At 36.4% G+C, this 21,927-nt stretch overlaps 1 protein-coding gene across 4 annotated transcripts in view; it reads left to right on the top strand.

Moving 5' to 3' along the window:
* LOC106871874 (SHC-transforming protein 1) overlaps positions 1 to 21,927 on the top strand; it is a 72,277-nt gene that overhangs the window by 31,557 nt on the left and 18,793 nt on the right. For all 4 annotated transcript variants that reach the window (XM_089357444.1, XM_052970636.2, XM_052970637.2 and 1 more), the window contains exons 2-7: positions 1,634 to 1,813; positions 3,745 to 3,815; positions 6,353 to 6,413; positions 13,670 to 13,789; positions 16,983 to 17,036; positions 21,448 to 21,626. In XM_089357444.1, the coding sequence (XP_089213570.1) occupies positions 1,664 to 1,813; positions 3,745 to 3,815; positions 6,353 to 6,413; positions 13,670 to 13,789; positions 16,983 to 17,036; positions 21,448 to 21,626 (635 nt within the window). In that variant the 5' untranslated portion in view covers positions 1,634 to 1,663. The remainder of the gene's footprint in view (positions 1 to 1,633; positions 1,814 to 3,744; positions 3,816 to 6,352; positions 6,414 to 13,669; positions 13,790 to 16,982; positions 17,037 to 21,447; positions 21,627 to 21,927) is intronic.

The following is a 21,927-nucleotide window of genomic DNA, read 5'->3' as shown; positions in this document are numbered from 1 at the left end:
TACTTTGTAGCTTTGAAATTTTAATGATGTGAATGTGTATTTTTAGAATAATATTTTAGGGTAAGTGTGGGAGACCAGATCTGGCCAGTTTGAAGATGAAACAGGTAGATTATTTCAGCTGGATATGACCAGTTTAAATGCTAAAGGGTTGGTTAAGTTATAAGATTTATATTTTCACGAGCAACTATGAGTAAATTCCCATGAGTAAACTCCTTCACCAACATTAAACACTTTAGCACTAATGACCCAATGCAGAAACATTTATGTGACTATTCAACTTGTTAGAAATAATAGCCAAATCTATCTCCATTAGATAATGAAGTCCTTTAGATATTCCATAAAAAGACAAGATGGTCATGATTGGAATGTCTTTCATCATGTCTGGTCAAGATATTCTACCTGTTTTATGTTCAAACTGACCAGATCTAGCTTACCATATCTAACTTAGTGTCATTGTAAAAAATAAGCAGTTACATCATCAAAATCTCAAAGCTATGAGACAAAGCATGGTTAATTCAAAACAATGTGAATGAATAAGCATTACATTTGACGGAGTAATCTGAACAATAAAGGGTTAAGGAAAGATGCATGATAGAGTATAAGTCCAGCACTGTAACAGCAAGTTAAAAAGGCACCATTGATACAGTGTACCCAGTAGTCAACTAGACATTCTCATAATATCTATTTAGATATTATGATAAACTGGAAGATTAAGTAGCAAAGTATAGTTGTTTGAATCAGAGAATGGTACATCAACCCTTTGGTTGGTGAGTTGGTTCCCTATTAACTTGGCCCACATTACAACTGTAGTGCAATACCCATAGTGAAGTTTGATCTTGTCATTAATGAGCAAGGAATTTAACTTTTTAACCATTTGGCACCATCCCCACCACCACCACCTCTGCCTTTACCCATCATACTCTTGCTCTTTTCATCATCTCTTCCTTACCTTTGACCAACCCTTTCATTACGAATCACTCCCTTCTTGACACTTCTTTCATACCCCTACCTTCTTCCTATCATACTCTCACTCATTTCACCTTCTCATCCATTCTGGTCCTCTTCCTTCTTCTCCTCCTCCTTTTCCCCTTTTTCTTCTCCTTAAACTTCTGAGTAAGCATATATATACTAGGCTATTGAGTAGTCTTAACACTTGTTTATATTCCAATCCCCTCCTCTCAACTACCCAGTTCTAGCCTTTCTGTTATCAGCGTTCCTTCCTACTCTGATCTATATGCTTTTGTTTACTTAATATTCTCTGTTTATATTTACTGTATACAAGACTCCCCACCTACTGTTGACACTGTAATGTGGTTGACTAATGAAGAGACAAAGTGTAGATCTGTGACGCCCTTCTAATCCTGTCTTGCTGAGGGTCATTCAACTTCTCTTGTATTGGCGCCACAATAAAATGCACTCACTACACTTGATAAAGTATTTGGTAGTAGGAAAGGCATCCAGCTACAGAAACCAAGCCAAATGACACATGAGCAACTGCCTATGGCTCCTAATAGGATAACTCATCCATCCACACAAGCATAGAAAATGGATATAACATAATAGTGATGATGTTGATGATGGGTTTCAGTTTTCAATTTACTTCTATTATTATTTCCATTTACATTGTTTTCAGACTTATTGAGAAGTAACTTATAGTTGTACAATGGAACGCCAGTGGAAGAAAGGAAATAAAATATTTGGCAACAACAATGACTGGAACCGAACCAACAGCTTCATGAACAAACCTGAAGATGGGTGGCTACACAGAGATGAACAACTGTGTTCGGATGCTGGAGTCTGTTATGGTGTACGGGTGAGTAAGTTTTGTAACATGACAACTTCTTTATATGTCTTTCCTTTTTTTTTTTCCCCTCATTTTGTGTGTGTGTGTGTCCTCATAACAACGAAACTTTTAACTGGTTTCAATCATTGGATGACAGCCATGCTGGAGCACCACCTTGATGTGTATTAGTCAATTATCTCAGCCCAGTACTTATTCATTGGTACTTATTTCCAACTTTTATCTTTTACAGTCATTGGACTTTGACCATGCTGGGGCACTGCTATGAAGGGTTTTAGTCAAATAAATTGACTCCAGTACTTGTTTTTCTTTTAAAGTCCGCTATTCGTTCTATCAGTCTCATTTGCTGAACCACTAAGTTATGGGGATATAAACAAACCAACACTGGTTTTCAAGTGATGTTAAAAACAAACATAAACACACACACACACACACACACACACACACAATTATAGATATATATGCAGGGCAGGCTTCCACACAGTTTCTGTCTACCAAATTTGCTTACAGGGCTTTGAGTGGCCTAGGCTATAGTAGGAGACACTTTCCCAGGGCGTTGTGCAGTGTGACTGAACCCAAAAACCACGTGGTTGCAAAGTCAGCTTCTTAACTATACAGCCATGCCTATATTTACCACACAACCAACTATTTAAGTCATTCTTTTTTTTGTTTTTTGTTTTTGACATAAAGGGACACAACTCAATGCATACACAGGTACAAATGCGTGTATATACAGACACATTCCCACATTGCCTGTGTTGTTATTCTTCAGACTTTCAGCCTACAAAATAACATCCCCAAAGTAATGATCAACCTTTAGCCACAGTAGAAGACATTTTCTCTAGGCAGTGGCATGCATTGCTATCAAACCCAAAGCCATGTGATTGTGGTGCAAATTTTTAACTAAATGGCCATGCCTACCCATATACTTAATTAATTACTTCACTTAACATTTGATGAAATTGTAGAATGTTGCACTAAAAGCCATATAGTATATAGATTCTTTCATCTATATTGTGTATTGAACTAATCAATATATAACAAATGCTGTATATTTAAATAATTAAAAACTGTCAATCACATGGCATGTGTGAGTTTTATGTGAACTCATCCGGCTTTTTTTTTTCTTTTATATATATATATATTGCGATTAAAATAAACAGGGACACACAATTGATTCCATTGCAAGAGAGAAGTTCACAGTTTACAGTTATTTGATCCTTGTTCCTATACTGGTGCTTATGAAATAAGCAAATTATAAAACTTGACAATCTACATTCTAGATTTAGGATGAAAAGCATTCCAACCATGATCATCTCATCTTTTAGGTGTATCTAGAACTAAGATTAGCTGCTCTGCTCACTCCTCGTTTAAAATGTCAGCCATGTATTGAATATTTGGCTGCTATTTCTAGCTTGTTGAGCTGGTTCAGCCTTTCTCTAAGTTGATTGCCATGAGTTGTATAATTCCTTGTTTTCCTTTAGAGTAATACATTACGATTGACAAGTACTTTGGTTGCTGAGCTGGCCGGATTTCAATTCTTGTTGTGGGGAAAATCTGTCTTTAATCCCTTAGCATTTAAACCAGTCAGATCTGGCCCAAAATTTTTCTACCTGTTTTATGTTCAAACTGGCCAGATCTGACCTCTCACACATACCTAACAATGTCAATCAAAACGTAAACATTCACACTGAACTATCTCTCTTTCTCTCTGCATCTCTCCTTCCCCCACTCTCTCCTCCATCAGCTTTCTTTCTCCCTCCTCTTCTCTCCCTCCACCTTCTCTCCGAGATACATTGATGGAAGCAAGGTACCCAAAGTGTCTTGTAATTCAAAAAAATTGCTTGTAGTTGAAGACAAGTTGTACTGAAACTGTTTTTTTGTTTGTTTGTTTTTGTTTTTTGTCCATTTTTTAACTTTGTTTTTCCTTTTCTTTTAATTAGTATTTAGGATGTCTGGAAGTAAAAGAGTCTATGAGAACATTAGACTTTGAAACGAGAACAAACCTAGCAAGGTGACCGAGCTATATTTTCTCTTCATTTTTAAAGTGAAATCATCATCACCATCAGTAACATCACCTTCACCACTGCCACCATCTCAACATCACTATCATCATCATCACCTCCACCACTATCATCATTATCACCACCACTGCTATCATCATCACCACTACTTTCACCAACACCATCACACCTCCAACATCACTACTACTGACATCATCCCCATACTCCGATATCATTATCACTACAGCCACCATCATCACCTCCACAACTATCATCATCATCACCATCACCACCACCAACAACATCATCACCTCCACCACTATCATCATTATCACCACTACTGCCAATGTTACCATCACCATCATCATCACCAGTGATAACAGCATCACCACTCATCATTACCACCAACATCATCATCATCACCATCACCAACATCATCACCATTGATATGAGAGAGAAGTACTATTTATCCCAACTTAACCCTTTTGATACCAACTTGCCTGAAACTGCCTTTGGTTCAATATTACAAATTTCTTGTTCTAAAGCATTCTAAATTAAAATCTTGCACCAAAATTTCAAGATAATTTATGTTCCAGACACCAGCTTAATGATAACAAAGTTATTTCAATAAACTCGACATTATTTTCAAATTAAATGGAACAAAGGCTGTATGTTTCAATATAAATATGATAACAAAAGGGTTACGAATATTCTGTTAGAACAAGCTATACTGCAGTAATAACCATGAGAGACACTCTCATATTGGCTTTGGTGCAAAATGCACTCTTGTTTCTAACGCTAGCAGGGAGAGTGTATTTTGCACCAAAAGCCAATATGAGAGTGTCGCTCGTGGTATCTACCACAGTATAGCTTGTTCTAACAAAACATCCGCATTTAAGTGAGGATAAATATTACCTCTTGATATTATTGCTGCCACTGTCACTAATAAATATTGATATTAGTGTTACTCTCATAATCATTTATCAAAAATGAAAAAAAAAAAAAAAAAAAAAAAAAAAGTTTAGTTGTCACTCACAAAATGTGCCAAGGTTGCCTGTGCCATGCTTTTGCTAATTGTTTGAGGTGCCTGTTTAGTTATGTAGTCAGATGACACAAACACAGCCTTTCTACCCATGACACTGGAATATCGAGCCTGTAACAGCTGGAAAGAGACAGGGCTGCCCCCAGCAGTCAGCTGATACTCATTTACATCTTAGTAGGCTGGACAACATGAAATAAAGTTCCTTAAAGGACACAGATATGCCACCCAGTCCAGAAATTGAACTCACAATCTTATGATTGTGAACTTGTCACTCTAACCACTGAGCCACATGCTTTCATTATTCAATATGCTTATGATACTTTTTTTTTTTCATTTTTTAAATTTAGATAAGTTTCCAATGATATAATACTTGTTTGTTCATGTTGGTTTATGTTGCAACTGTATGAAGTTGCCTTAGTTCAACACTTTTGCAGCATTTTTTTGCCGTTTTTTATTTTTTTGTCGCTGCTTTAAATTTCATCCCTATTAGACAATGCCATAGTGACACACAATAAATGATCTTGTACAAATATAGTTTGGACACTGTTTAGTCATCTGATGACCACTTGATGTGAAATTCACAATTATAATGGAATGAAACTACAACTTCAATTATTTATTTATACACACAGATGCACATGCACACACACACACACACACACACACACACACACACACACACACACACACACACCCAACAAAGTAAAATATTTTAGTAATTGCATCTCCTATGTTTTGTCATTCTTCACTTTTTGTTTAGATATATTAATGCAGTATTATTTTGTTTTTGTACTTGGTTTGTATGATTCTTGTTGTGAAGTTGGCTGTTGAAACAGGTTTTGTTGTCAAGGGAGGGTCATTGTTCAAATAAGAAACGCATGCACTGATTCTGTTTCACTTCTTTTATTACTATTAGTCAACTAGTTAATCATTTAACCAATTAATTAATCGATTGTTTGATTAATTGTTTGATCAGTCAGTCAATCAGCTAGGTTCGTTAAAGTTCTTTTGTCACCATTCGCAACCTCATCAGTGACATGTACTTGTTACTCCAGTCTGACAAATCTAGCTGGCTGATTGACCGACCAAATGATTAGTCAAATAATTGATGAATTAATTGATTAAATGATTAACTAATTAATAATGTTAATAATAATAAATATTAATAATAGTAAGTATTAGGTTCAAATTTTGGCACAAAAATCAGCAAGTTTGAGGGAGGGGATAAGTTGATTACATTGACCCCCAGTGTTCAATAGGTACTTATTTTATTGACCCCTAAAGGATGAAAGACAAAGTCAGCCTCAGTGGAATTTGCCAGCTCGCAACCTTAATGATAATAAATATTAATAATTATAAAAGTGAAATAGAACCAGTGTGTGTGTGTTTATTATTGGCATAGTGACCCTCCCAAGATACTTCAAAATGCAATATTATTCTTCTTACTATAATTATTGTATTCTATATTATTCTCAATATAATTATTATTACTTTTCTATTGAACAGAGAAGCCATAAACCGTATCACAGAAGCAGCTGGGCTGAAGTTTTTGGACAGAAAAAAGAAAGTATGTTTTCCCAATTTCTTTTGTTATCATTTTGTCTTCTTTTATCCAAGGTATTTTCTTGAAACAAGTGAAAGATTTAGTCAAAATAAATTCTGATAAGCCTTAATAACAAACACTTCTTGTCTTTCTATACAAATTTATAATATTACCCTGTGTAATATGATTTTTCTCCATGAATAGCAATTGTTAATTCTTATTCACTTGCCCCTAGAAAGTATGAAAAATGGGTAATATTTCCTTCAAATTTTGCTTTTGTTATGACATTTATTCAAGCCCTAAAGAATCCCTCTCAACACATGGCTATGATGTTCTCTCACTACTCATGATCAGAGATGCATGTTTTCGGCCACAAAAGTGACATGCTCAAGTGGTTAAGGTTAAACAAGTGACAAGCAAATCTGTGGTATTAAATATTTGCTGCAATGATATTTCTGCTTCAGCAACTCAGTGCTGAATCTGTCTGAAATGTAATGGAAAATAGGTCAGTTTCAAAACATTAATGTCCAGGTCACTAAAGCAATGTTTGAAGGGAATAGTAATCATTTCCGTTGATTTCTAGAAAGAAGCAAGTAGGAAATAATATTTACTAACCAAAGACAAAAAACAATTAAAATTTTGCTACACAGTGTTATCAGCTACAAAAAGAGAGCTCCTTTTCATGGGTCAACTTTTATTCACTGAACTCATGAAATGGATGAGCTCTCCAGTGGGCCTTTTTGCTGTTAATCCTTTCTACTATAAGCACAAGCCCTGAAATTTGTGGGGAGGGAACTAGTGTTTGACTGGTACTTAATTTATTGACCCTGAAAGGATGAAAGGCAACATCAGCCTTGGTAGAGTTTGATCTCAGAACTTAAAGATGAACAAAATACTGCTAAGCATTTCATCCTGTGTGGTTACAATTCTGCCAGCTCACTGCCTTTCTTTTCTCAATTTATAAAATTTATACATAATATGGTCATTTGAGTCCTCATGTGAAGTATGGTTTTTTTTCCCAGCTCCATACTGAGCATATTCCACATATAAATTTATATAAATATATATATAGGTGTAAGCGTGACTACATGATTAAGAAGTTCACTACCCAACCATGCAATTTTGCACCTTAGATAAATATTTTTTACTGTAGTTCCAGGCTACCCAAAGCCGAGGGAGTAGATTTTATAGGCAGAAACTGAAAGAAGCTCATCATATGTTTGTTTGTTTATGTGTGTGCTTGCTTGTATTTGCAATTTTTTAAGCTACAAGCAATAATGCTGTTATCATTTCTTTTGTCAAAATAATCAAAGAATATAATTGTCTGCTGGCTTTTCAACTTTAAAGACATGAAATAAGAGATACCTCTTTTGAAAAGCAATTAAGAGCTAATGGTAGGAATGGCATCTGGCTGTAGAACAATGCCTCAATAATATATTCATTTAACCCATGCCATTAATGGAAAACAGATGTAAAAGTGAAAGAAAATAATATTGTGAAACACAGAAAATGAAACATTTATATCTTTTACTTGTTTCAGTTTTTGGGCTGTGACTGATTTGGGGTACTGCCTTTTAAAGGGTTTAATTAAACAAATCAATCACAGTACTTATTTTTACACCTGGTACTTATTTTCTTGGTCTCCTTTTCCCAAACCACTAAGTTACAGGGATGTAAACAAACCAGCACCAATTGACAAGCAATGGTGGTGAACAAACACAAACATAAACACATACACATAGATATGTACTTGCTCAGTGCATCAGGCTCATAATCATGAGATAGTGAGTTCCTGGACTGGGCTGTGTGTTGTGTTGTTGAGCAAAACACTATATTTTACATTGCTCCAGTTGACTCAGCTGTAGAAATGAGTTGTGATGTCACTGGTGCCAAGCTGTATTGGCCTTTGCCTTACTCTTAGATAACATTGGTGGTGTGGAGAGGGGAGATTGGTATGCTTGGGCAACTGCTGGTCTTCCATAAATAACCTTTCCTGGACTTTTGCCTTGGAGGGGAACTTCCTAGGTGCAATCCCATGGTCATTCATGACCAAAGAGGGGTCCTATGTATGTATGCACACATTATATACATGATCACAGGCACTCACAAACACAGTTATACATGTACAATGGGCTTCTTTCAGTTTCTCTCTACCAAATCTACTCACAAGGCTTTGGTCAGCCAACCAGGTCTGTAGTGGAAGACATTTGCCTAAGATGCTACACACTAGAACTGAACCCAAGATCACATGGTTGGGAAGCAAGCTTCCTTACCACACAGCCACTGTCAAAATAAATATTCAGAGAAATCATAATGACAGACCATTATCTCTCTATATTTACATTATTTATATTTGACGGATATTTGTACATAATTCCTCATCTCTTAAATATAGAACTGTATTGTCTCTCTCTCTATATACATAAATTTATATAAATACATTGTGAAACATTACCAAATGTTCTAGAAATAAATGAAAACATCACATTATTTCAGTGCTAAGGAATTATGTTTATTTAACCTAATTACAATAAATATTGTTGTTCATAACCTTAGTGTTCAGTCAGCTGTGAATCAGAGCATAGTAAATTTAATGGCCTAGAAATTAAATGTCGAAAATAGCTGAAATAGTACAGAGACCACTACCATGGATGTAGATTCTTTGCAATATATAATTGTGGAGCTATGCTTCTTTTATTCTTCTGCTAGTTTCAGTTTTTGTACTGTGATCATGCTGGGGCACATTTTAGTCACTCCCAGTTACCCAGGTTTCATTTCCACCAGGAACTTATTTTATTAATCTATATTTTATCAACTGGCTAAATTACCATTTTGAAACAGCACTATTCATTTGTTTAACGCATAACAGGAAAACATCACGTGTGCGTGCACACACACACACACACACACACACACACACTTACTCACACAGACACTTGCTCACTCACACACTCATTCACATACTCATTCACATACTCACTCACACACTCATTCACATACTCATTCACATACTCACTCACACACTCATTCACTCACTCACTCACACACTCACTCATTCACTCACTCACTCACACATTCACTTACACACTCACACACATACTCACTCAATTTCACACTCACTCACTCACTCTTTCCACTCACTCACTCCAGTCACACACTCACACACACACATCTGACAAGTTTCTACAGTTTCCATTTACCAAATTCCATTGCAAAGGCATTGGTCAAACCAAGGCTAGTAGAAGTCACACTTGCCAGACATGCTATGCAATGAGAGCTAACCCAGAACCATGTGACTCCAAAGCAAAGAATGTAATTATCTGCTGCCTTTTCAACTTTGAAGACATGTGATATCAGCTAAGGGCCAGTGGTAGGAAGGGTCGAAGGCTGTAAAACAATGCCTCGATAATATATTCATCTAACCCAGTGTTTCTCAACCATTTTCTGCCTATGGACCTCTTTTGATTCCTAGTTTACTCAGATAGACCCTTATAGCCATTCAATGTATAAAAAAAATCCTATTATATTTTTATAATTATTAGGCACATGCATGGCTGTGTGGTAAGAAGCTTGCTTCCAAACCACATGGTTCCAGGTTCAGTCTCACTGCATAGCATCTTGGGCAAGTATCTTATACTATACCCCCAAGCCTTGCGAGTGGATTTGGTAGATGGAAACCGAAAGAATCCCATCATGTTTATTTATATATATATATATATATATATATATATATATAGCAATTAGAAAATGGAGGAGAATATGTGGTACCCATCAACTTGCAGACAGTGTATTCCATTGAATTAATTAACTTATTTTATAACTAAAATGACAAAAACCACAATATACAAATGCTTATGACATACCATGTTATATTAACAATCAAGGTTACAACTATAAAGTACATTAGGATCCTATATATATATGTGTGTGTGTGTGTGTGTGTGTGTGTGTGTGTGTGTGTGTGTGTGAATGTTTTTATGTGTCTGCGTTTGTCTCCCACCACTGCTTGACAACCAGTACTGGTGTGGTTACATCCTATAACCTAATGGCTCAGTAAGTACCAGAAGGCAATGCTCCAGTATGGCCACAGTCTACAGACTGAAACAAGTAAAAGATAAAAGATAATTAGATGTTATTAAGAATAGTATTAAGAATTAAAATATTTTGCTTATTGTAGAAGTATAACCAATTTATTGCAGATAAATTTTAACAACAAAATCTAATATGGACCCCTAAAAGCCATATGAACTCCGGTTGAGAACCACTGATGTAAGCCATGTTAGCAATACAGCCATGCTTTCTCCTATTGTTCTAAGTTTAGGTTTTGCTGATTTTAATCTTAAACCCTTCTTCATAAAAAAATAACTATAAGTGATATATGACTATGGATTCCATCCAAACTCTGCTAGCATGGGTTGGATGAAATTTATTGAAGCAGATTTTGTATGGCTGGATGCCCTTCCTGTTGCCAACCCTCACCTTTGTTCAAGTAAGGTATTTCCTCAGAAGATTGGAGATGAAAGACATTACTTGCATGGTGGTGACATTTGCTTACAATTAACATGCAGTGTCATGGGGTTTGTAAAAAAAAAAAAAAAAGAAACACACACACACACACACACACACAGAGGCTTCTTTCGGTTTCAATTTTTCCATTGTCAAACTCATTCACAAAGCTTTGGTCATCCTGGAGCTACCTTAGAAGATACTGTCCATGCTGTGGGACTGAACCTGAAACTATGTGGTTGGAAATAAACTTCTTACCATACAGCCATGCCTGTGCCTGTTAAAATGACATTTTACATGGTATGGAACACCCACATCACCACACCACCACCATCATCCACTTTTCCATACTTGCATGGATCAGATGAAATTTATCGAGGTATATTTTCTACAGCCAGATGTTCGTCCTGTCACCAACCCTTACTTGTTGCCAAGCAAAGAAATATTTCCCTTTGGCCAGACATGTATTTCCTAAAAGACTTGAGATCACTTGTGTAATGGCAATGCTCATTTACAACCATCGTTGAAAAAAGTGTGTGCGCACATATACACACATGTGTGGGGGGGGGGGGGGGGAATGGGTGTGTGTGTGTGTGTGTAAACCATGCCAAGGCAGACAATATAGCTTAGTGCAATCCTTCGACTTGCCAGCTCCTGTCAAACCATGCCTCCCATGCCAGCATGGAAGGCAAACATGAAATAATGAGGATGATATCTACTAAAGATTTTAATTTACCAAATCTACTCACAAGGGTTTGGCTGGCCTCACTTACCCAAGGTACAGTGGAAATGAACCTGAGACTATAGACTTTAGAAGGAAGCTTCTTAACTACACAGTCACACCTCTCATTATTATAATTGTGTGAACATATATTTCATTTTTCATCATTCTCTGTTAATTAGCTTTCATTCTTGTTTGGAATTCAAAAAGAACTAAGTATGTGTGCTGTAGTGTACAATTCTAATAACCAATTTAGACAGCAAATATGCATTGGCATCCTCAGTTAAACTGTCAGGAATTCAGAACTTTAAATGTTTTAGATTTAAGGGAATAATTCGGAGTATGGACATAGAAGACTTTGAATTGCTCAGATTGGAGTAGTTGATTAGTAGCATAAATATTAAGTACTGGGATTACATCTGATACTGACAAAAAGTAACCAGGGTCAGTTTAGGAATTTGTTGTCTCTCAATGACAAAATATTTCTCTCATTATAAGAAAATCCCAGACTATATTAGTCATAAGTATGGTAGCGATGTACAAGAAGTGATTGTTCTGAACTGGTTGTAATTGGGGAAGAACAAACAGGTTGTTGTTGTTGTCGTCATCATCGCTGTCGTTGTTGTTGTTAACCCCAGGTCAGTCCTGATCAAGAAGATAATCTGTGATCAAGACAATTCAGCCAAGAGAATTTCACTCTTTTGAAGTATATAGAAATATGTTATCTAATACGATTTTTATTTAAAACACTGTGGTGTTATCTGAGGAATATTTGGTTGCTATTTTTAGTAGTCTGAGCAATTGCAGAGGCTCTCTTGTTGGTTTGTGACTTTGATACCTTTAGTGAACAAATGCTTAACTTATGAAAACAAATTGAGTGCAAACGCATTAAAATAGTAACATACATAAAAAACATTGGTTAGTTGTTAGAGAGAGAAAAGGAGAGAGAAAGAGAGTTGGGCTGATATGGGTATGTAATGGCACTGTATATCCAAAATAGAGGTAAACAAAGAAGACTCGGTATAAAGTAATTAGCTGAGGCCTGAGATAGATGCAGCTTAAGAATGTAGTAATGCAGGCTTAGTGGAGGCGCAATGGCCCAGTGGTTAGGGCAGCGGACTCGTGGTCATAGGATCGCGGTTTCGATTCCCAGATCGGGCGTTGTGAGTGTTTATTGAGCGAAAAACACCTAAAAGCTCCACGAGGCTCCGGCAGGGGATGGTGGCGAACCCTGCTGTACTCTTTCACCGCAACTTTCTCTCACTCTTACTTTCTGTTGTGCCTGTAATTCAAAGGGTCAGCCTTGTCACACCCTGTGTCACGCTGAATCTCCCCAAGAACTACGTTAAGGGTACACGTGTCTGTGGAGTGCTCAGCCACTTGCACGCTAATTTCACGAGCAGGCTGTTCCGTTGATCAAATCAACTGGAACCCTTAACGTTGTAAGTGACGGAGTGCCAACAAATGCAGGCTTAAGGTGCAAGGAACACTGTTGTAAAAAAAAATCATTCAATTCCAATATGAATAAGCAAGTATAGCATTGGATTTGATCCCAAGTTTTGCCATATAGAAATCACAATCTTGTGCACAACCAAGATTTTATCCATTGAACAGTTGTTGTTCATGTGATAGTTCAGTGGTCTGACTAGAACTTTCCATGAGTGAGGCCTACAAATATAGCCAAATTAAGCACCAAAAATTCAGAGTGTACATCCTCCTAGTAGCTGTTTTCACTACTGCATAATCAACCTGGAATGATTGAAGAAGAAAACGCATCATGGCACCTGAATGTGTATTTGATACGTAAAAATTAGCTCAAATGTTGAGTTTCTAACAAAGACTCTGTTTGCTGTTTCATCTGAATTTTTTCATTAATTGTTTTGCATGAACATTTTCCCTATTAATGTAATGAATAAATTATTTTCCAATGCATAAAGAAGCCCTTCCTTGTTACACCAGTATTAAAGCAATGATCATGATAATTTTACTTCAGTTATTCTTTATATACATTGGCCTAATGAAAAAAACTTTTTTTGTATTTTTATACTTTCAGTCAGACAAAAAGGTTCTTCGCATTCTTGGAGGTTATGCTAACCTGAGGTGTTCAGGCTCCAACATTACTCTAACTATTACAACTGAAGCCTTAAAACTTGTTATAATGGAAAATGGCAAGGTATGAACATTATTTTACTGCTGTTGTTATTACTGTTATTCTTGCTTAAAACAATGGAAATTTATGAGTGCTTAAAAAGCCACTCAGTTTAGCTGGTGCAGTGATGAGGGCTCTAAAACTGCATTGTTGTTTACAGTAAGTTCAAATCCTACATTTATGTAACTTTAACATTTCATTCTTCAAGGATCAATAAAATAAATCCAGCTGAAATAGAGAAGAGCAATTCAAACAGGAGCTGTTGAACTGGCTGAAGTTTGATAAATCAGGTTGCTAGTGCATGTTCTTGAATTTAAATTAATTCAAAACAGTCTGTAAGTAACAGGATTAGTATATATTAACTTCTGCTTTAACTTTCTGTAGACTGGAAATAATACAAATATAATTACTCTTCCAGATCAGGTTCATATTTCATGAAAGTAAAATGACTCGTTGTAAGCCATATTGGCTGTTTAGTATTGCATGAGAAACAGAATTTGATAAATCTACACTGCCATCATCTAAACCTATTCAATGAAACATTTTCTTCTAATATATATATATATGTATATATATATATATATATATATATATATATATATATATATATATATACTTTATTTAAAAGCAGCAGAAATATAACAAAAAAACCGTTACTCTGAGTTTCACGTTCCCGTTCATCGGACAGTTTTGTTAGAAATGGAGAAAGGATAACAATGCAATCGAAAGTAATATAAAATTTAAAACACATGGATTCGTTTGATTGGTTGTTTCAAATAACGGTCATGGATTGGTCGTTTCAATTAACGGTAATAGATGCGTAATGCACAGACCAAATAAATTTAATACAGATTCATCTTATTAAAAAAATATCGAAGAAAACCTTAAATAGAAAAATGGGCTCAAAATACATATTGCAAATAATTAATTATATACGAATTAACGGATTAAAATCAAATCGATAAAATAAAGTATACGCTGCATTCAGAATAAAATAAAATAAGATAAAATAAAATTAAAATTACAATAGTGTGTATGTATACAAGGCTATCCACAACATATATATAGCTATATATAAATATATACATCGAAATACACAGCTGCATACGCACAAACAATCTATGTATATAGGCCTATATTTACAAGGCACAGATATATACATAAGTACAAATCTACACACATATACACACACACGCATTTAATTTTGCGCGTGAAAAACCTATGCACTGGTAACGAAAATTGTATCTTAAGCTATGGAGTGGAGGGGTAAAGAGTAACGTATCTATAATAATGTTAAATATGGGAAAGGGGGTGGTGGGGGAATGTAGTTGTCATAAAAAAGGAAAAGAAGAAAGAAAATAAAGAAAGAAAGAAAGAGAAAAGAAGAAAGAAAGAAATGGAAAAAAAGAAAGATAGCAAAGGAAGAAAAGAGAGGAGAAAAAGGCTGGGGATAGGAAGGAAGAAGTAGAGAGAGAAAATAAGCAAGAACATATAGTAAACGTGCATAAAAATTTAGATTGCGCATATATGCGTATACAAAAATGTATATAGCATCACGTATATAGATACATATGTTGATATGTACGCAAATACTTACGATCATAACCTTATACATGCGTATGCACACATACAAGTATATGTGAGTGTGAACCTAATCGCACATACGCATATATAATAATATAGATGCATGTATGTATAAATAAATATAAGCATATACTCATACCATGTATACACAAAAAAATATACGCACGAAATCATAACAGCATATGCATAAGTGCAAACCCAGGCCCTATATGTAAGCGTAGGTACATGCATATGAATACGTAAGTGCTGTAACTATACAGACATCTACATAAAAAAACCATTAGATCTCAGTGTATATATGCAGCTAACTTCTTAAATAAATCGCTGGGTGTATAAAGGTTAAAACCAGGCGAAAATACATGCATAAAAGAATACAAAGCGTTTTTTTTTTTAATAAATAGAATAGAATGAAGTAAAAAGTAAAAACAAGGGAGAAGAAAAATTATGTATATAACAGACAAAGGTTTTCTTAAAATGACGTAGGGGTCTATACGAAATTCTCACAACGCTAAATAAATCATTTATGATTCGGTACCAATCCAATAGCCAGATTGCACAAAGGTTATAAGGAGTCGATCATAGTCAAAAATTTACCCATATGGAATATTACATGCAGACATTTTAAATTTGGACGCATGCCTACATGTGTTTAAAAGTTCGCGTCTTTGGTTTAGCGCCTTCTTATCCTGGAACAAGATATTCATTTTTTCCAATAAACAAAGATCACATTTCAATGGCCTCTTATGGGCACCATGTCTGTAAGGCGATGCTTTGCCTAAAATCCTCCATGTCACGTTGAAAAGCTGGGCTTCATTCTCCTTTAAATGCCAGACGTATTTTGCCAGGCTCATCTTTGTCCTATTTTCAGGGTACCTAAAAGAATTTTTATGCGAATACAGTCTGGTTTTGAAAGAATTTTCTGTAGCCCCTGTATATGTTCTATAATCATGCGAGCCTTCTATCTGGACTTTGGCCCTATATACGATGCCTTCTATCTGCTTTTAAATAAAGCATATTACTCTACCTCTGGTATTTGAGTACTCTTTTTTCCACCTTGTTGCACATTTCATGTGCTTACTCCGGTATATATATATATATATACATACATATACTCTTTTACTTGTTTCGCTCATTTGACTGCGGCCATGCTGGAGCACCGCCTTTAGTCAAGCAAATTGACCCAGGACTTATTCTTTGTAAGCCTAATACTTATTCTATTGCCCCTTTTGCCAAATCGCTAAGTTACGGAGACGTAAACTCACCAGCATTGGTTGTCAAGCAATGTTGGGGGGACAAACACAGACACACAAACATACACACACGTACACACACACACACACACACACACACACATATATACATATATACAACGGACGTCTTTCAGTTTCTGTCTACCAAATCCACTCACTAGGCTTTTGTCGGCCCGAGGCTATAGTAGAAGACACTTGCCCAAGGTGCCACCCAGACGGACTGAACGCAGAACCATGTAGTTGGTAAGCAAGCTACTTACCACACAGCCACTCCTGCACCTTATATGTATATATACATACACACACACACACATACACGTATATATGTATATATACCCTCATCACTGTAATACATATCATTTATTCCCATTTATTTATTTCAGACAATTGCTAACCATGATATGGCATCAGTCTCGTTTGCATCCGGGGGAGATATGGTAAGATTTTATTAATTTTGTCATTGTCATCTTTTCCATCTTCTATTTTGTCATCTCAGTTTCTTTGTTCAGGGGACAGATGACTTATTAATGATATGGTGTAGGCTAAGGTATGTCTGTATTATACTCCTATAAAATCCTATTTGTAAAAATATTTCCAATTCAATTGTAATGTGTAGGTACAGATGTGGTTGTATGTGTAAGATTTTGCTTCCCAACTATGTGGTCTTGTGTGTATGTGTGTGTTATGTATGCAAATATGTGACTGTGAGTGTGTGTGTTTGTGTCTCCTTGCCTTGACATTATGGGATCTAGTTGGTTTGGCTGCCAGCATTTCAAAAATTAAAGTTTAACTTTAAAATTTGGTACAGTAATTTACTCTTCCAAGCTGAATTGCTGAAGTTATTTCACTTTTTCCGCAAAAATGTTCTTAAAAAGTAATAGAGGTTTAAAGTTCAATAATTTTCACCCAGTCAGGAATCATCATCATCATCATCATCGTTTAACGTCCGCTTTCCATGCTAGCATGGGTTGGACGACTTGACTGAGGACTGGTGAAACCGGATGGCAACACCAGGCTCCAATACTAAATTTGGCAGAGTTTCTACAGCTGGATGCCCTTCCTAACGGCAACCACTCAGAGAGTGTAATAGGTGCTTTTACATGTCACCCGCACGAAAACGGCCACGCTCGAAATGGTGTCTTTTATGTGCCACCCGCACAAGCCAGTCCAGGGGCACTGGCAACGATCCCGCTCGAAAATCCTATGGAAGCCAGTCAGGTGGTACTGGCAACGGCCACGCTCAAAATGGTGCATCTTATGTGCCACCCGCACAAGAGTAAGTCCAGGGGCACTGGCAACGATCTTACTTGGCTTGCCGGGTCTTCTCATGCACAGCACATTTCCAAAGGTCTTGGTCAGTAGTCATCGCCTCGGTGAGGCCCAATGTACGAAGGTCTTGCCTCACCACCTCAGCCCAGGTCTTCCTGGGCCTACCTCTTCCACGGGTTCCCTCAACTGTTAGGGTGTGGCACTTTTTCACGCAGCTATCCTCATCCATTCTCACCACATGTCCATACCAGCGCAATCGTCTCTCTTGCACACCACAACTGATGCTTCTAATGTTCAGCTTTTCTCTCAAGATACTTACACTCTGACGGGTATTCACATTGACATTACACATCCAACGGAGCATACTGGCTTCATTCCTTGCGAGCTTACGTATGTCCTCAGCAGTTACAGCCCATGTTTCACTGCCATGTAGCATGGTTGTTCGTACACATGCGTCATACAGTCTGCCTTTTACTCTGAGTGAGAGTCCCTTTGTCGCCAGCAGGGGTAAGAGCTCTCTAAACTTTGCCCAGGCTATTCTTATTCTAGCAGCTACACTTTCAGCGCACCCACCCCCACTACTAACTTGGTCGCCCAGATAGCGGAAGCTATCGACTACCTCTAGTTTTTCACCCTGGAATGAGATAGAAGTTGTTTCCTGTTTGTTTACAGTCTTTATTGCACCTGAACATCTGCCACATACAAAAACTAACTTCCTAGTTAACCTGCCTTTGATGTTGCTGCACCTCTTATGTGTCCATAGCTTGCACCGGGTACATCTTATAGAGTTACTACCTACTCCTTTTCTACATACTGAGCAGGGCCATCTACCTGAAGGGGTTTGTGTTTTATCTACCTTCCTACTTATTAGGATTTTGGTTTTAGCTAGGTTGACTCTAAGGCCCTTCAATTCTAGACCTTGCTTCCACACTTGAAACTTCTCCTCTAGTTCTGATAGTGACTCCGCAATTAGGGCAAGGTCATCAGCATAGAGGAGCTCCCAGGGGCAACCTGTCTTGAACTCCTCTGTGATTGCCTGGAGGACTATGATAAATAAGAGTGGGCTGAGGACGGAACCTTGGTGGACCCCTACCTCTACCCGGAATTCATTGCTGTACTCATTTCCAACACTCACCTTACTGGCAGCATCTCTGTACATGGCTCGCACAGCTCTCACTAACCATTCTTCTATCCCAAGTTTCCTCATTGACCACCAGATAAGGGATCGGGGGACCCTGTCAAAGGCTTTCTCCATGTCAACGAAAGCCAGGTACAGAGGTTTATCCTTGGCTAGATATTTGTCCTGCAGCTGTCTTACTAGAAATAAGGCATCAGTAGTGCTTTTACCTGGCACGAACCCAAACTGCATCTCATCTAAATTGATTCGCTCCCTAATTAGTTGGGCTATGACCCTCTCTGTAACTTTCATAACCTGATCTAACAGCTTGATGCCTCTGTAATTATTTGTATCTAAAGCATCACCTTTACCTTTGTAGCAGTTGACTATGATGCTGCTACACCAGTCATTGGGTATGACTCCTTCGTGTATCACCTGGTTCGTAATATGGGTGACTAGGCTATAGCCAACACTGCCAGATATTTTGAGCATCTCTGCAGTGATTCCTGATGGGCCGGGGGCTTTCCCGGTCTTCATACTCTTAATTGCTTTATCTACCCTGGTACTATCAACTCGGATAGCTGGTCCCTCTATTGGGTCGACATACGGCAGGCTCTCTTCCTCCCATTCATTCTCTTTATTAAGCAATCTATCGTAGTGGCATCTCCAGACCTCTTTCTTTGCATCCTCATTTAGTGCAAGCGTACCATCATCCATGCGAACACATTTCTCTCCTACACTGTCTTGCAACACGAAATACCTCGAGTCTTTGGTCCTCACGGCGCAGAACATTGGCAAATCTTTTCTTATCTGCTTCCCCTCTGGCTAAATCATTATTTTAAAACTGTCATTTTATGCATGACTTCACATTTTGTCATCAACATCCTGAAAATAGCATGTGTTGTCAATATTTGTAAACAACATGTGTTTTATAGTTTGAAGCATTAATTATGCATTTAATGCAATGGCATGAACTTAAAAGATTTATCCGAAAAACTTTATTCATCTGTTATTTTTAGCACACCTCACAACTAATTCAATGACAAAAAGAAATAAGCAAACAAGTAGCTTTAAGCATTCAATATGCATTTAATGCAAATGCATTGAACAACACATTACAGTTTTTCCCCACATATGGTTTCAATACAGTTTTAACAGAAAAATTTGAAAGAATTAGATGAAAGTTCTCTGGTAATTTTCTTTCATGTAAATAAATGTTTATGTTAATTTTAAAATTTGCCTGCAAAATCTTATAAAATGACAATGTTCTAAATGATGTACATGTTTACATGTTATATATGAAAATAAAAGAGTGAACAAAATATGCTTAAAAAGAAACAAACATTTAAACATGCAATAAGCAACACAACAAAATATTTTTAAAATTAAAAACGAAAGTTAGAAATACATTCAATCAATTTCTCAAACAAATCACAATATTTGCAACTCCTGTGTCGCATAAATTCACAGAGATATGAATCTTCCATAGAACAGGGAGTGCCACAGCATCGTTTATTACCTTGTTTCACAGAGGCCCATGATTTCGCTACTTGTTGAGTATTGGCATCAACTTTTGGGTTAACAAAAGAAAAAAGAAAGAGTAAACAACACATCTTTTGTAGTTTTAAACATTCAATATGCATGTGATGTGATAGTACGTACTTAAAAAATTTATCTAAAAACGAAATAGCACGTTACAAATTAAATATTTTTAAAAACAAACATTTTGTTGACCAGTTCATTGAAAATGAAAGCTAAAAATGCATTCAATCAATTTCTTGAACAAATCACAATTCTCGTATCTCCTTTGCTACATAAGTTCACATGCTCAATTGTCAACACATAGGTAAAACAAGTGGCTTTAATATATTTGTCAATATGTGCTTTCTCACAGACAAAATAGTTCTCATGTTCTGCTTGTTAATATGGAAACAGGCATGAATATGTCTGTGCTTACGACTGGCTAAAATTAGCAAAATTTTCAAACTTTTATTGCTAATAACTCTTTATTTATTGATTTATAGCAAAAATGATTTTCACGTCATTCATTAGCCAATAGAAGTGTATCATTACACTGAATATGAAATCAATTCGAACAGAACCGACTAGATCCACATTATGAGATAGTTTTAAATGTGTGTCACTGTCATGCAAGCAGTGACATTCATTTCCAATTTTCTGAGAAAGCCTGTTTGGCCATGGAGAAATATTACCTTGTTTGGATACAGGGAAAGGTTGTGAAAGGAAGCACATCTGACTATTGAAAATCTGCTTTGATAAATTCCATCCAACCCATGCTAGCATGTAAAAGATGTTAAAACTATTATGATGGTGATCATCAATATCAACACCATCATCATAAGCTTTTAAAACTGAAGTGTTCGTCTAACTTGCTCTGTATGACAGTATATATGTGTTGAAACCTGTATTTTCAGTTGTCATTTCCTTTATTTCTTTTAAAGGAAACCAAAGATTTTGTGGCATATGTTGCCAAAGATTCTGTCAATGGCCGAGCTTGTTATGTGTTGGAGTGTGGTGGAGGACTGGCTGAAAGCGTCATTACTACAATTGGTCAAGCATTTGAATTGAGATTTAAAGAATACCTTCGGAAACAACCCAAACCTACAATGCTACCTGAATGGTAAGATCTTATATCTAAATTTTATTTCTATTGTTATTGTATTTGTATAAAAATTTATTAAAAAAGAAAATTTAACAAATACCTTACTTCATTGGAAGCCATGTATGTCACGAAAATTGCTGCTGCTCTTTGTATATCAGGTTTATATTGGGGTTCAGTGTTGTTATTTCTGTAGCTTTTGCTATTAGTACAGTTAATCTTCAGATAAATATCTCCATTCTTCACCAATTTTATATACATATTTATGCATATATATATATATATATATATATACACATACATGCATATATTATACATACAT

This window comes from Octopus bimaculoides, chromosome 9, assembly GCF_046866305.1.
Source record: "Octopus bimaculoides isolate indiv1 chromosome 9, ASM4686630v1, whole genome shotgun sequence".
Lineage (NCBI taxonomy): Eukaryota > Metazoa > Mollusca > Cephalopoda > Octopoda > Octopodidae > Octopus > Octopus bimaculoides.
The sequence above is the reverse complement of the archived record's forward strand: the minus strand, read 5'-3'. Positions and strand labels throughout refer to the sequence as shown.